This window comes from Bos taurus, chromosome 12 (assembly GCF_002263795.3).
Source record: "Bos taurus isolate L1 Dominette 01449 registration number 42190680 breed Hereford chromosome 12, ARS-UCD2.0, whole genome shotgun sequence".
NCBI classification, from domain to species: Eukaryota; Metazoa; Chordata; class Mammalia; order Artiodactyla; family Bovidae; genus Bos; species Bos taurus.
This window is the reverse complement of record NC_037339.1, coordinates 16,314,832-16,330,012: the sequence shown is the minus strand read 5'-3', so window position 1 is coordinate 16,330,012 and position 15,181 is coordinate 16,314,832. Positions and strand designations below refer to the sequence as shown.

Here is a 15,181-nt window from a genome sequence, read left to right as displayed (position 1 = left end):
GAAAAGTGAAGGTGTTAGTCACTCAGTTGTGTCTGACTCTTAGGAACCCCATGGACTGTAGCCTGCAGGTCCCTCAGTCCATGGAGTTCTCCAGGCAAGCACATGGAACAAGTAGCCATTCCCTTTTCCAGGGGATCTTCTTGACCCAGGGATCAAACCTGGGTCTCCTAGATTCTTTACCATCTGAGCCACCAGAAAAGCCCAGTAAGTCAACAGAAGTAGGTTCCCTAGATACATCCTTTGGAAGAGATTCCTTTTAATCTTCAAACCTCATGTTAGAAATTCCCTACAACCTTCATCCACCCAACCTCAGTTGGTTCTACTGGCCAAACTTTTTAATATTAGATAGTGCAGTTGTCTTTCAAAAAGAAAACCATAAGCTAATAGATTTCTACCTCAATAATTTAGATTCCATCAGACTTTTGTACTATATATAAAAATATCTGATTTTACAATGAATTACAGAAACAACTTCTTGCTTCACAAAATGAAGAAAGGGCATCATATAAACATATCTCAGATAGAGATCACATCCCAAGGAGCAATCTTGCTTTTTTCCTTAGTATCACCTTGACACAGGATTCCAATACCCTGTTTACCCTTCCAATAACTCAGTTTGAAGACCTCACACAGGGAAAGGAAAATAAAAACCTAAACAACTCAGGAGTAGCCACACAGCAACCACCTGCATTTACTTTATCATGATCCTTGTGGGTTTCACCTTTCCTCAAGAATGGTCTACTCAAGGGATTTCCCTGGCGGTCCAGTGTTTAAGACTCTGAACTTCAAATTCAGGGGGTGAGGGAGTGGTGGTTCAGTCCCTGGCTGGAAAACTAAGATCCCACATGCAGCTTGGCCAAAAATAAATAAATAGAACTATCTTTTTTTTTAAGTCTTATTTAAGCAGACAGCCAGGAGTGGCAGGAAGATATTTTGAAATATATTTTACATTCCCAGCCATTCTTGCTGTATTACTTGTGCCAACAAATGTTATCATCTCAGCAGCTCTTATATTATGCTTCAGTGAAAAGAAATGGGGCATGCTAGACCAGAGACAACAATGTTCAGTTGTTAATTTCTAAAATAGACCCACTTCAGATCAACAGATGTGAAAGTTAGCCACAGAATGAAGACGTATGATGTGATACAGAGATTCCTTGTCTTGTGGGAGGGACTAGAGCGACAGGAATGGAAAATGAGTGAAGACATAAGTCTGCGGCCTGCTTTCTGTCCACCCACACTCATAGCTAAGCTTACACAGTTGGTTTTTGATTGAAAGGTAGGGAGATGGAGGCGGCAGAGGTGGTTAGAAATTCCCTGACAGATCTCTGAAGGATCTGAGGATGCTAAAACTCACCTGGAACTTTCAAAGAGGGAAACATCAGAGAGGAATAAACTCTGTAAGTTAGAGACGCTAACCTGATTTGTTCAGGCCTATGATATCGAGGGGCTTCTCAGTGGTTCAGTGGTAAAGAATTTGCCTGCTATGCAGGAGATACAGGAGATGAGGGTTCAATTCCTGGGTCAGAAAGATCCCCTGGAGAAGGGAATAGCAACCCGCTCCAGTATTCTTGCCTGCAGAATCCCATAGACAGGAGCCTGGTGGGCTACAGTCCATGAGGTTGCAAAGAGTCGGACACGGCTTAGCAACTAAGCACACACACCCACGTGACATGGAGGACACCCAGAAGGTAATTTATGTCACAGACAGGGACAGGAGCGGCTAGAAGGCTAGTGTGCGCAGACAGCCCTGTGGTTGCTACAGTTAATGATATTACACACAAATATTTGAAACTACATCTGAACGTTGCTGAGAGAGTAAAGTTGAAAATTTTCATCACAAGAAAAAATTGTGAAGTGATGGGTATTAACTAAATTTATTGTGGTAATCATTTTACCATATATTCATGTATCAAATCAGTGTGCTGTTCCCTTTAAATGTATAGAGTTACATGTGAATTATATCTCAATACAACTGAGGAAAAAAGAAAGTTTTATGGTTGGAGTGTTCTTCTGTGTAAAGTGTGAGATTGAAAAGTGTTAGCCACTCAGTTGTGTCTGACTCTCTGAGATCTCAAGGACTACAGCCCGCCAGGCTCCACTGTCCATGGGATTTCCCAGGCAAGAATACTGGGCTGGGGAGCCATTCCCTTCTCCAGGGGGTCTTCCCAACCCAGGGATCGAACCTGGGTCTCCTGCATTACAGATTCTCTACTATCTGAGCCACCATCTCCTACTAAACCCATCCATTGAATCACTAATTTGTTATATTATGCTTCCTGTTCTAAAATTTTATGTGATTATTTTTAAAAACAAAAATTTTTGTTCTCTGATAAAATTCTCCAACTATTTTTTTTCAACATAGTAATCACAATTATTTTAAAATCCTCGTTTGAAAATTCTAGTATCTGAACATGCGATTCTCATCCTATTACCTATTTCTTTCTACTGGTTTTCAGACATTTTATCCTGTTTCTAGGATGTTGAAAAAAATTGTGATTTTACAATTTAAAGCTGGACATTCTGGATAACAACTTTAAAGGGTCTGGACAATATCATCTGTCTCTAGGTTTTCTTTGACTGGACAGGAAGTATCACTATGATTTATCAAGGATTGGTTTTGAGTTTTGTAGGGGATAACCTATTTTAGTTTTGTCCTTTCTCCTCAAACACCATTCTTCTTCCCAAGGCATGGGTCCTCTGGGTCTTCAGCTGAAAGCTTATCAAAGCCCTTGCACTTCAACAGAGCTTGAAAACTTTAAGAATTGTCTCCTGTGCAACTGGTAAAATTCATGCTCAGCGTCTCAGCCGATGTTTCCTGCTGTGTTCCTTAGTGCATTGTCCAGCGCACGCCCAGTTTAGAGACACCCAACACCCTTAACACCTGTGGGTCCGTTTCTACTGCTTACTCTTTCTGCCAGTTCCCATTCATTTTGTCTTTCTTTGTGTACCTGAAAACTGTGAACTGTTAACTACACACTATTTGTGAAACTGCTTATAGAAATAATGTGAGGTGTAGGATGAAGTAATCTTTCTTTAAACACGATTTTTCATTTGTTTCTGCTCAGTAACTAAGGTCAAAGCATTTAAAACAGTGCTGGCACATGGCAAGGAGCTGTCATGATGCCGTATCAGTCTTCCCCACTCAGATTAAGAATACTCTAGCTTTTATGATCCCAACATCAGTACAAAGTTGGGTTTATAGTCAGCACTTTAAACACAGTAGCTGGGGACTTCTGTAGCAGTCCAGTGGTACAGACTGTGTTCCAAATACAGGGGGCCCAGATTCCATCCCTGGTCAGGGGACTAGATTCCGCATGCTGTAACTGAAGATCCTGCATGCTGCACCCAAGACCCGGCACAGCCAAATAAATTTAAAAAAAAAAAAAAGTTGCTGAGTAAATAGTTTAAGGACTGATAATGAGGTGTGACATATATGTGAATCACACACATATACACAAATGCACAAAATCACAAATACTTCCATGGCAAGAGAATCATACATATAATTTTTTAAAGAACAATATAAACCTTCTATTTACCTTCATGTAGGCTCAGCATGCTTTGCTTTGGGACAGTTTCTATATGTTCATGTTCTGTTACACGGCTTTCTAGAAAAAAAATTAAAATAGGACCATGGTTAGATGTGCATGAAATTTCATGTTGAGGATGTTAGGACATTATTATAATTGTTCATATTTTAATGAATTGAGGTTACCCATGGAAAAAATGCACCCAGGAAGGCATCCATCTGCACTGGCATTCTGCTTCTAGAGTTCATCAAAACCACCTTACAGAGGCCCATTCATTCCTACTGCTCCTTGTTATGAGCTTCTGTCCATCTAGTCAAGGCTATGGTTTTTCCTGTGGTCATGTATGGATGTGAGATTTGGACTGTGAAGAAGGCTGAGTGCCGAAGAATTGATGCTTTTGAACTGTGGTGTTGGAGAAGACTCTTGAGAGTCCCTTGGACTGCAAGGAGATCCAACCAGTCCATCCTAAAGGAGATCAGTCCTGGGTGTTCTTTGGAAGGAATGATGCTAAAGCTGAAACTCCAGTACTTTGGCCACCTCATGCGAAGAGTTGACTCATTGGAAAAGACTCTGATGCTGGGAGGGATCGAGGGCAGGAGGAGAAGGGGACGACAGAGGATGAGATGGCTGGATGGCATCACTGACTCGATAGATATGAGTCTGAGTGAACTCCAGGAGTTGGTGATGGACAGGGAGGCCTGGCGTGCTGCAATTCATGGGGTCGCAAAGAGTCGGACACGACTGAGCGACTGAACTGAACTGACCCTTTGAAAGGCTTGATCTGGTTCCCATCACCACCGTCGGGGGTGCAGTTTCAGTCTGTCCTTGCCAGACCGGCAAGGTCAGGATTCCTGTCACTGCATCTGCCCCATCTATTAAACACACAGGCGAAAAGGAATCCCGTCATTCTATCCTGCAAACCCAAGCGGGAACCACCATGTGCTGGGATGCACCTCTGCCTTTGCTCTACTTGACCCCGTTATTACAGACCATCTCCAGACTGGATTTACCTATCACAGACTGTCTTAGAGGTTTCCTCGGTAAAACTGGTGACGGTATGAGCATGGGACCTGGGAAATCAGTAATATTGAGTGTCACGGTTCGGCTGCGTACACGGTCAGACCACTGACGGGCTTTCACAGGCGTCCTCGGTACAGGGATCGGCACTGTTGCGCTTAAACGAAACAGGGGCTGCTTAAAAGTATAGATGTTGCTCTCTTGTAAAAAGTGGTCGGAGTGAACCTCCTTGAGCTTGGGACTAGGCGCTGAAGGAGTGGCACTTGGAACTCTGGAGAACTCCGAAGAGAGAATCAGAATGTCTTTTAAAATGCTGGCGTAAATGTTTTGTATTTTTAATGGCCCTTCTGATTTCTCTGGACCTTCCATTTTGCTTATTTCTTTCCCAAAAACCCGAGCTGAAGCTGAACGACACCTGGGGAAAAATATGGAACCAGTAGCAGTCTCTGGAATGTGCCAATAGACTTGCTTAGAAGATTTTCTAGTTGTTGAAATAGTCATCACTCTTTGTTGTACATGATGATCAAGGAAGAGGTTTTGAATACTGACAGGGGTTTGTGCTCGATCCCTTGGAACGACAGGAAAACTAGTTTTATCTCTTTCAAATGAAGTGGTTTTTTCTTGAACGAAGTGTACATGTGGTAGGCTAGTTTCACCAGTCCCGACTAAACCAGAAAAAGAAAAAAGAAAGCAGAATTAGATTATGTTTATCAAGGTGTCAGGAGCAAAACTATTAATGTATTAGCATTCATAGCTTTTTTAATCCACTCACCCTCCCTCACCTTCTTAAAATGTTTCTGTAATACTCACTCAATTATCAGGACTTTTGTTTAGCTAACAGGGATAAAGTTTGAGTGAATAACTGGAGAACTAAAAAGGCTAAACTGTGTTAGAGTATGGAGCTATTCTTAGAAGAATAGAATGGATGGAGAACAGCATGACATAAAGGGAGATTTTTGAACAGTTGCCACTAAAATCTCTGGCAATATAGAAGGTTAAAATGGCTTGAAGTTGGGTTGTTTATTATTTATCATTATCTCTTCCTCATCTGAAACTTCTTTGAGGAAGGATTTACATTTCTTTTCAAAGCCAGATGTCAGACCAAGGAGTCTTTTGAGCGTGATAGCATTCTGATGCTGGCTAAAGGTACCACAAGTTCATCCGGGTTACAACCAGAAGTATTCTTTTCTCTCTTAGGTCCAGAAAATGCAATGTGCCTGCATTCTTAGGGACTTCGCTACATCCTTTCTCTTTCTGATGTGATGGAATGTTAAATGACATTTTTGTCTATTGTCTCAGTTGAGCACAATAAATGATGAGCACTTCAGTATTCTAATGAGGAGACAGTGGATTCATTAAGGCAAGATTTGGCCAAAGAGATGGCCAAAGCAAGACCAACTCTCACCTGTTGTTCGTACATTAGAGATGGCAAGAGCCTGATCTGTATTTGTAGAGAGAATTTTCTCTGAATAGAGCTCTTGGAGTGTTTTGTGTTTCCCTGATCTTCCTCTCCTTATGGTGGGTGGAAGAAGGATTTATCCCCACTTCCAACCAAGTTAGGGTCTAAATCATCTATAGAGAACAGGAGTGTATGCCACAAGGAGAAAATAATATCTCACCACTCCCTACCATGGTTTCCCCACCCTCATACACCTACAGAGTAACAAAAATGATTCGGCCCTTCCAGTGCTGTGTCCCAACTGCAGGAAGACAAGAGAATCCTTAAAGCTACTTGACCTCTACCTCCTGGCATTTGGCTGGGGGGGGGGGGGGGGGGGGGGGGGGAGCAGTGCAGAGACTCAGGACTGACAGTCACATTCACTCTTAACTCCTTAACTCTTCCTCCCCCATAGCCCCCACCGATGAAAATACCAGAAATTATGAGTGAGGCAAGAGAAGCAAAAGAACAAGGTATTTCTCTGGGCTTGTCTAAAAATTAGCAGACCTAGTCTGAGTTGGGTGAAAGGGCAAGGTTTAACTGCATGCTAGATGAAAGTATCGATTTAGATTGGACTTGTGGTTTAATAGGACTTCCCTGGTGGCTCAGACGGTAAAGCATCTGTCTACAATGAGGGAGACCCAAGTTCGATCCCTGGGTCGGGAAGATCCCCTGGAGAAGGAAATGGCAATCCACTCCAGCACTATTGCCTGGAAAATCCCATGGACAGAGGAGCCTGGTAGGCTACAGTCCATGGGGTCGCAAAGAGTCGGACACGACTGAGCGACTTGACTTCACTGTGGTTTAGTATCTAAAAATGAGACAAGGCTAATAGATGAAAGTGACTAGAAAAGCCTTGGGAGAGAGATGTCACATCTGATAAAGGGCTTGCATCCAAATAAAGAGCTCTTAAATTCAACAAATAAGAAAACACGCTAGGACTTTGCTAGTGGTCCAGTGTCTAGGACTCTGGGCTCTCAAGGTAGGGGGATCAGGTCTGATCAGTGGTCGGGGAGCTACATCCTGCACTCAGCAACTTGCAAACAAATGAATAAATACTTTTTTTTAAAGCCAATGAACATAGATACTCCAGAATTCTTTTGATTAGTATTAGTATGAGTATCTTTCTCTGTCCTTAAGATATACCCATTTGAATGCAGAGTTCCAAAGAATAGCAAGGAGAGATAAGAAAGCCTTCCTCAGTGATCAATGCAAAGAAATAGAGGAAAACAATAGAATGGGCAAGACTAGAGATCTCTTCAAGAAAATTAGAGATACCAAGGGAACATTTCATGCAAAGACAGATTCAGTAAAGGACAGAAATGGTATGGACCTAACAGAAGCAGAAGATATTAAGAAGAGGTGGCAAGAATACACAGAAGAACTGTACAAAAAAGATCTTCACCACCCAGATAATCACAATGGTGTGATCAATCACCTAGAGCGAGACATCCTAGAATGTGAAGTCAAGTGGGCTTTAGGAAGCATCACTACGAACAAAGCTAGTGGAGGTGATGGAATTCCAGCTGAGCTATTTCAAATCCTGAAAGATGATGCTGTGAAAGTGCTGCACACAATATGTCAGCAAATTTGGAAAACGCAGCAGTGGCCACAAGACTGGAAAAGGTCAGTTTTCATTTCAATCCCAAAGAATGCTCAAACTTCTGCACAATTGCACTCATCTCACACGCTAGTAATGCTCAAAATTCTCCAAGCCAGACTTCAACAGTACTTGAACCATGAACTTCCAGATGTTCACACTGGTTTTAGAAAAGGCAGGGGAATCAGAGATCATATTGCCAACATCCGCTGGATCATCGAAAAAGCAAGAGAGTTCCAGAAAAACATCTATTTCTGCTTCATTGACTATGCCAAAGCCTTGGACTGTGTGGATCACAATAAACTGTGGAAAATTCTGAAAGAGATGGGAATCCCAGACCACCTGACCTGCCTCTTGAGAAATCTGTATGCAGGTCAGGAAGCAACAGTTAAAACTGGACATGGAACAACAGACTGGTTCCAAATAGGAAAAGGAGTACGTCAAGGCTGTATATTGTCACCCTGCTTATTTAACTTCTATGCAGAGTACATCATGAGAAATGCTGGGCTGGATAAGCACAAGCTGGGATCAAGATTGCCGGGAGAAATATCAGTAACCTCAGATATGCAGAAGAAACCACTCTTATGGCAGAAAGTGAAGAACTAAAGAGCCTCTTGATGAAAGTGAAAGAGGAGAGTGAAAAAGTTGGCTTAAAGCTCAACATTCAGAAAACGAAGATCATGGCATCTGGTCCCATCAGTTCCATTCAGTTGCTCAGTCGTGTCCGACTTTTTGCCACCCCATGAACTGCAGCATGCCAGGCCTCCCTGTCCATCACCAACTCCTGGAGTTCATCCAAACTCATGTCCATTGAGTTGGTGATGACATCCAACCATCTCATCCTCTGTTGTCCCCTTCTCCTCCCACCTTCAATCTTTCCCAGCATCAGGGTCTTTTCAAATGAGTCAACTCTTCGCATCAGGTGGCCAAAGTACTGGAGTTTCAGCTTCAACATCAGTCCTTCCAATGAACATCCAGGATTGATCTCCTTTAGGATGGACTGGTTGGATCTCCTTGCAGTCCAAGGGACTCTCAAGAGTCTTCTCCAACACCACAATTCAAAAGCATCAATTCTTTGATGCTCAGCTTTCTTTATAGTTCAACTCTCACATCCATACATGACCACTGGAAAAACCATAGCCTTGACTAGATGGACCTTTGTTGACAAAGTAATGTGTCTGCTTTTTAATATGCTGTCTAGGTTGGTTGTAACTTTCCTTCCAAGGAGTAAGCATCTTTTAATTTCATGGCTGCAATCATCATCTACAGTGATTTTGGAGCCCCCCAAAATAAAGTCTGCCACTGTTTCCACTGTTTCCCCATATATTTCCCATGAAGTGATGGGACCAGATGCCATGATCTTCGTTTTCTGAATGTTGAGCTTTAAGCCAACTTTTTCACTCTCCTCTTTCACTTTCATCAAGAGGCTCTTTAGTTCTTCTTCACTTTCTGCCATAAGGGTGGTTTCTTCTGCATGTCTGAGGTCACTGATATTTCTGCCAGCAATCTTGATCCCAGCTTGTGCTTCTTCCAGCCCAGCGTTTCTCATGATGTACTCTGCATATAAGTTAAATAAGCATGGAGACAACATACAGCTTTGACGTACTCCTTTTCCTATTTGGAACCAGTCTGTTGTTCCATGTCCAGTTTTAACTGTTGCTTCCTGACCTGCATACTGGTTTCTCAAGAGGCAGGTCAGGTGGTCTGGGATTCCCATCTCTTTCAGAATTTTCCACAGTTTATTGTGATCCACACAGTCCAAGGCTTTGGCATAGTCAATGAAGCAGAAATAGATGTTTTTCTGGAACTCTCTTGCTTTTTTGGTGATCCAGCAGATGTTGGCAATTTGATCTCTGGTTCCTCTGCCTTTTATAAAACCAGCTTGAACATCTGGAAGTTCACGGTTCACATATTGCTGAAGCCTGGCTTGGAGAATTTTGAGCATTACTTTTCTAGAGTGTGAGATGAGTGCAATTATGTGGTAGTTTGAGCATTCTTTGGCATTGCCTTTCTTTGGGATTGGAATGAAAACTGACCTTTTCCAGTTTTGTGGCCACTGCTGCGTTTTCCAAATTTGCTGACATATTGAGTGCAGCACTTTTACAGCATCATCTTTTAGGATTTGAAATAGCTCAACTGGAATTCCATCACCTCCACTAGCCTTGTTTGTAGTGATGCTTCCTGAGGCTCACTTGACTTCACATTCCAGATGTCTGGCTCTAGGTGAGTGATCACACCATCATGATTATCTGGGTTGTGAAGATCTTTTTTGTATAGTTCTTCTGTGTATTCTTGCCACCTCTTCTTAATATCTTCTGCTTCTGTTAGGTCTATACCATTTCTGTCCTTTATTGAGCCCACCTTTGCGTGAAATGTTCCCTTGGTATCTCTAATTTTCTTGAAGAGATCTCTAGTCTGTCCCATTCTATTGTTTTCCTCTATTTCTCTGCACTGATCACTGAGGAAGGCTTTCTTATCTCTCCTTGCTATTCTTTGTAACTCTGCATTCAAATGGGTATACCTTTCCTTTTCTCCTTTGCTTTTGGCTTCTCTTCTTTTCACAGCTATTTGTAAGGCCTCCTTGGACAGCCATTTTGCGTTTTTGCATTTCTTTTTCTTGGGGATGGTCTTTATCCCTGTCTCTTATACAATGTCATGAATCTCTGTCCATAGTTCATCAGGCACTCTGTCTATCAGATCTAGTCCCTTAAATCTATTTCTCACTTCCACTGTATAGTCATAAGAGATTTGATTTAGGTCATACCTGAATGGTCTAGTGGTTTTCCCCACTTTCTTCAATTTAAGTCTGAATTTGCCAATAAGGAGTTCATGATCTGAGCCAAAGTCAGCTCCTGATCTTGTTTTTGCTGACTGTATAGAGCTTCTCCATCTTCGGCTGCAAAGAATATAATCAATCTGATTTCGGTGTCGGCCATCTGGTGATGTCCATGTGTAGAGTCTTCTCTTGTGTTGTTGGAAGGGCGTGTTTGCTATGACCAGTGCATTCTCTTGGTGAAACTCTATCAGTCTTTGCCCTGCTTCATTCTGTAGACCAAGGCCAAATTTGCCTGTTACTCCAGGTGTTTCTTGACTACCTATTTTTGCACTCCAGTCCCCCATAGTGAAAAGGACTTCTTTTTTGGGTGTTAGTTCTAAAAGGTCTTGTAGGTTTTCATATAATTGTTCAATTTCAGCTTCTTCAGAGTTACTGTTTGGGGCATAGACTTGGATTATCTTGATATTGAATGGTTTGCCTTGGAAATGAATAGAGTTGGTTCTGTCGTTTTTGAGATTGCATCCAAGTACTGCATTTCGTACTCTTTTGTTGACCATGATGGCTACTCCATTTCTTCTAAGGGATTCCTGCCCACAGTAGTAGATATAATGGTCATCTGAGTTAAATTCACCCATTCCAGTCCATTTCAGTTCGCTGATTCCTAGAAGGTCGACATTCACTCTTGCCATCTCCTGTTTGACCATTTCCAATTTGCCTTAATTCATGGACCTAATATTCCAGGTTCCTATGCAATATTGCTTTTTACAGCATCGGACCTTGCTTCTATCACCAGTCACATCCACAACTGGGTATTGTTTTTGCTTTGGCTCCATCCCTTCATTCTTTCTGGAGTTATTTCTCCACTGATCTCCAGTAGCATATTAAGCACCTACCAACCTGGGGAGTTCCTCTTTCAGTGTCCTATCTATTTGCTTTTTCATACTGTTCACAGGGTTCTCAAGGCAAGAATACTGAAGTGGTTTGCCATTCCCTTCTCCAGTGGACCACATTCTGTCAGACCTCTCCACCATGACCCACCCATCTTGGGTGGCCCCACACGGCATGGCTTAGTTTCATTGAGTTAGACAAGGCTGTGATCCATGTGATCAGATTGGCTAGTTGTCTGTGATTGTGGTTTCAGTCTGTCTGCCCTCTGATGCCCACTCTCAGTGCCTACCCTCTTACTTGGGTTTCTCTTACCTTGGACATGGGGTATCTCTTCACGGCTGCTCCAGCAAAGTGCAGCTGCTGCTCCTTACCTTGGATGTGGGGCATCTCCTCACGGCTGCTGCTCCTGACCTTGGACGTGGGGTATCTCCTCTCGGCCATCACTCCTGACCTTGGACGTGGGATAACTCCTCTTGGCCACTGCTCCTGACCTCGGACATGGGGTAGCTCCTCTTGGCTGCTCCTGATTTTGGATGTGGGGTAGCTTCTCTTGGCCACTCCTGTGCCGCGCATCCGCTGCTCCATCACTTCATGGCAAATAGATGGGGAAACAGTGGAAACAGTGGCAGACTTTATTTTGGGGGGCTCCAAAATCACTGCAGAGGTGACTGCAGCCATGAAATTAAAAGACACTTATTTCTTGGAAGAAAAGTTACAACTAACCTAGACAGCATATTAAAAAGCAGAGACATTACGTTGCCAACAAAGATCCATCTAGTCAAGGCTATGGTTTTTCCAGTGGTCATGTATGGATGTGAGAGTTGGACTATAAAGAAAGCTGAGCACTGAAGAATTGATGCTTTTCAATTGTGGTGTTGGAGAAGACTCTTGAGAGTCCCTTGGACTGCAAGGAGATCCAACCAGTCCATCCTGAAGAAAATCAGTCCTGAAAATTCATTGGAAGGACTGATGTTGAAGCTGAAACTCCAATACTTTGGCCACCTGATGCGAAGAGCTGACTCATTTGAAAAGACCCTGATGCTGTGAAAGATTGAAGGTGGGAGGAGAAGGGGATGACAGAGGATGAAATGGTTGGATGGCATCACTGACTTAATGGACATGAGTCTGAGTAAACTCCAGGAGTTGGTGAGGGACAGAGAGGCCTGGCGTGCTGCAGTCCATGGGGTCACAAAGAGTCGGACACGACTGAGCGACTGAACTGCCTGACTCATTTTTATATTTAAAGGGAGTTTCTTGCAGACAATATGTAATTAGCTCTTGTCTCTTACCTACTGTGACAGTTTCTACCATTTAATTGGCATACTTAGACCATTCACATTTTAACAAATGATTGACATTGCTGACTTAACATCGGCCACATTTGTAAAGTTTTCTATTTGTTGCAGCTGTTTTACTTTGCCATCTCTTTAAAAATCTTCCGTTCTTCTTCTATCTTTTCTGGTTTTAGTTGAGAATTTTATGAGTCAGTTTCTGTCCTTCGGTTTTATTCCTCTGTCAGCATATCAATTACACTTATAAAATTATTTTAAATGCTTGCCCTAGAGTTTGCAATAGATATTTACAATGAATCTAAGTCTACTTTCAACAAACACTACACTGCTTATTGGCGATGGTCAGTATCTTTTTAACAGTGTAGTCCCAATTCTTCCCTCCTTTCCATATAAAATTGCTGTCATCCATTCCATTTATCCCTGTACTATACTCACCCAATACATTGTTATTATTATTGCTTAGAATAGTTACTTATTAGATTGAGTGAGATCACTTTTCCTTTTCTGACACTGTTCTTTTTTTAGGCAGACCTGAGTTTTTTATCTTGATCAAACAGTGTGTAACACCTTCTCTTACTAACCAATTTAAATCATTTTCTTCTTTCAAAGTATACCTTAAACCTTATATTGGATGGCTAAAATTCAGGGTTTTTTATGTAAGATATTACCAAGCCAATACAATCCACCTTTCTTGATTAACACAACCCATACTTTTTGTTCTCATTAATTAATTCAACAAACATTTAACACCTCCTCAGACAGTAAAGAATCCACCTACAATGCAGGAAACCCGGGTTCGATCCCTGGGTTAGGAAAATACCCTGGAAAAGGGAATGGTTACCCACTCCAATATTCTTGCCTGGAGAATCCCATGGACAGAGGAACCTGGTGGGCTATAGTCCACGGGGTTGCAAAGAGTTGGACACGACTGAGAGACAAACACTTTTTCACCTTTTTACATGTGCTAGCTGTACACATAGTGCTGAGAGTACAATTACACAGCAGAAATCTTACTCCCATCAAAGGTCTTGCAATTTAATATAGAAAATAGGCTTCCCAGGTGGCGCAGTGGTAAAGAATGTGCCTGCAATGCAGCAGACTCAGGTTCGATCGCTGGGTCAGGAAGGTCCCCTGAAGAAGGAAATGGCAACTCACTCGAGTATTCTTGACTGGAAAATACCATGGATAGAGGAGCCTGGAGGGATACAGTCCATGGGGTCAGAAAATAGTTGGTTCTGACTATTTAGTCAGACACAATAATAGTAGGACACGATTTAGTAACTAAACAACCAGTCTTCTTGCCTGGGAAATCCCATGGACAGAGGAGGCTGGTGGGCTATGGCCCATGGGGTTGCAAAAAGTCAGACACAACTGAGCAACAGATACTACTAGGCAGAAACAGTTAAACTAGAGAATTAGAGGTCAGCAGAGGGTAGGTCGGGGATACTCTGGGACCATAAAGGAAAGTACTCTGACTGGATGCAAAGAGAAGAGGTGCTTAGGGAAATCTGCTCAATGAAGATGATATCTGTCTTCTCAGTTCAGACTTCCCTATTTTTGGATACATTTCCCCATGATTTCTATTTTATTTTTTCTCTTAGAATGTTAAAATTCTACTTTTCCAATAGACTATTCTGCCGTCAAAAACTATACCTCTATAATTAAATATAATTAAATATATAACTTATTTATAATTAAATATATTTCACTTCACTTTTACTAATTTCTCAAGTCTTAGCTCATACCCCATTGCTGCCCCAGGGTTTCTCACATTTATGAACTACTGCTGTCTGTACCATTAATTGGACATAAATTCTATGCTGCTTTGTATTGTTATTTTAGGTTCTCATTGCATGCATATCAATACACACAATAGAGTTTAACTAAAGGTCTTGAAAAGTCCTGAAAGACAGGGACCAGATTCATGTCATTAATTCTCTATAGCATTTAGTGTTGTATGCCAATTGTACATATTTATTTCAATTTTATTTCGATATTTGACTACTCATTTTTATAAATCGTACTTCAGACATTTTAGGTATTCATTCATTCATTCATTCAACAAGTATTTTGAACACCTATTACATACAAAGTACTCTGCCAAGAGCCTTTGGGGACATAAGATTAATAACAGTCAAGGTCATTAACTATCCGAGTTGCCAAAGCAAGATGATCCATCCCTGCACTCCCCCTACCCACCCCCCTCCCCACCATAAAAAGAATTATCCAGCTCAAAATGGCAATAGTGAGAAACTCTGTGCTAGATGATGAACTTCAACAGAAAAACAAATGGAAAACTACAGCCAAAGAACTGGTAGTGAGAAGTTTATCTATATAACTGTGGGTATTACTATTATAGAACAGATTGTAAATGCAGAAATATAAAACACTGTAGAAATATATAGAAATGATATAACAAAAGTAGGTGGGAAATGTAGGAAAGAAAATTGTATATAACATAGGTGTATTGATTCACACATCTTTTATGGCCATGCATCAATAGGATTTAGCACTGTACATCAAGTTATAGACTAAGCATATTTTAATATGCTTATAAATGTTGACACTAAAATAATTAATATAATCAACTAAAATCAGGTGATAGAAGAGAATGAAAAGGGGGAAGAAAAGGATGTA

The 15,181-nt window shown here is 41.6% G+C and overlaps 1 protein-coding gene across 4 annotated transcripts in view; it reads right to left on the bottom strand.

The window, feature by feature from the left end:
* The window catches only part of LRRC63 (leucine rich repeat containing 63), a 34,490-nt gene that overhangs the window by 16,880 nt on the left and 2,429 nt on the right, over positions 1 to 15,181 (bottom strand). For 3 of the 4 annotated variants that reach the window (XM_005213710.5, XM_005213708.5, XM_005213707.5), the window contains exons 3-5: positions 11,624 to 11,839; positions 4,544 to 5,215; positions 3,543 to 3,611 (exon numbers count right to left, since the gene is read on the bottom strand). In XM_005213710.5, the coding sequence (XP_005213767.1) occupies positions 3,543 to 3,611; positions 4,544 to 5,215; positions 11,624 to 11,839 (957 nt within the window). The remainder of the gene's footprint in view (positions 1 to 3,542; positions 3,612 to 4,543; positions 5,216 to 11,623; positions 11,840 to 15,181) is intronic. The other variant, XM_005213711.5, reaches the window with a different exon arrangement.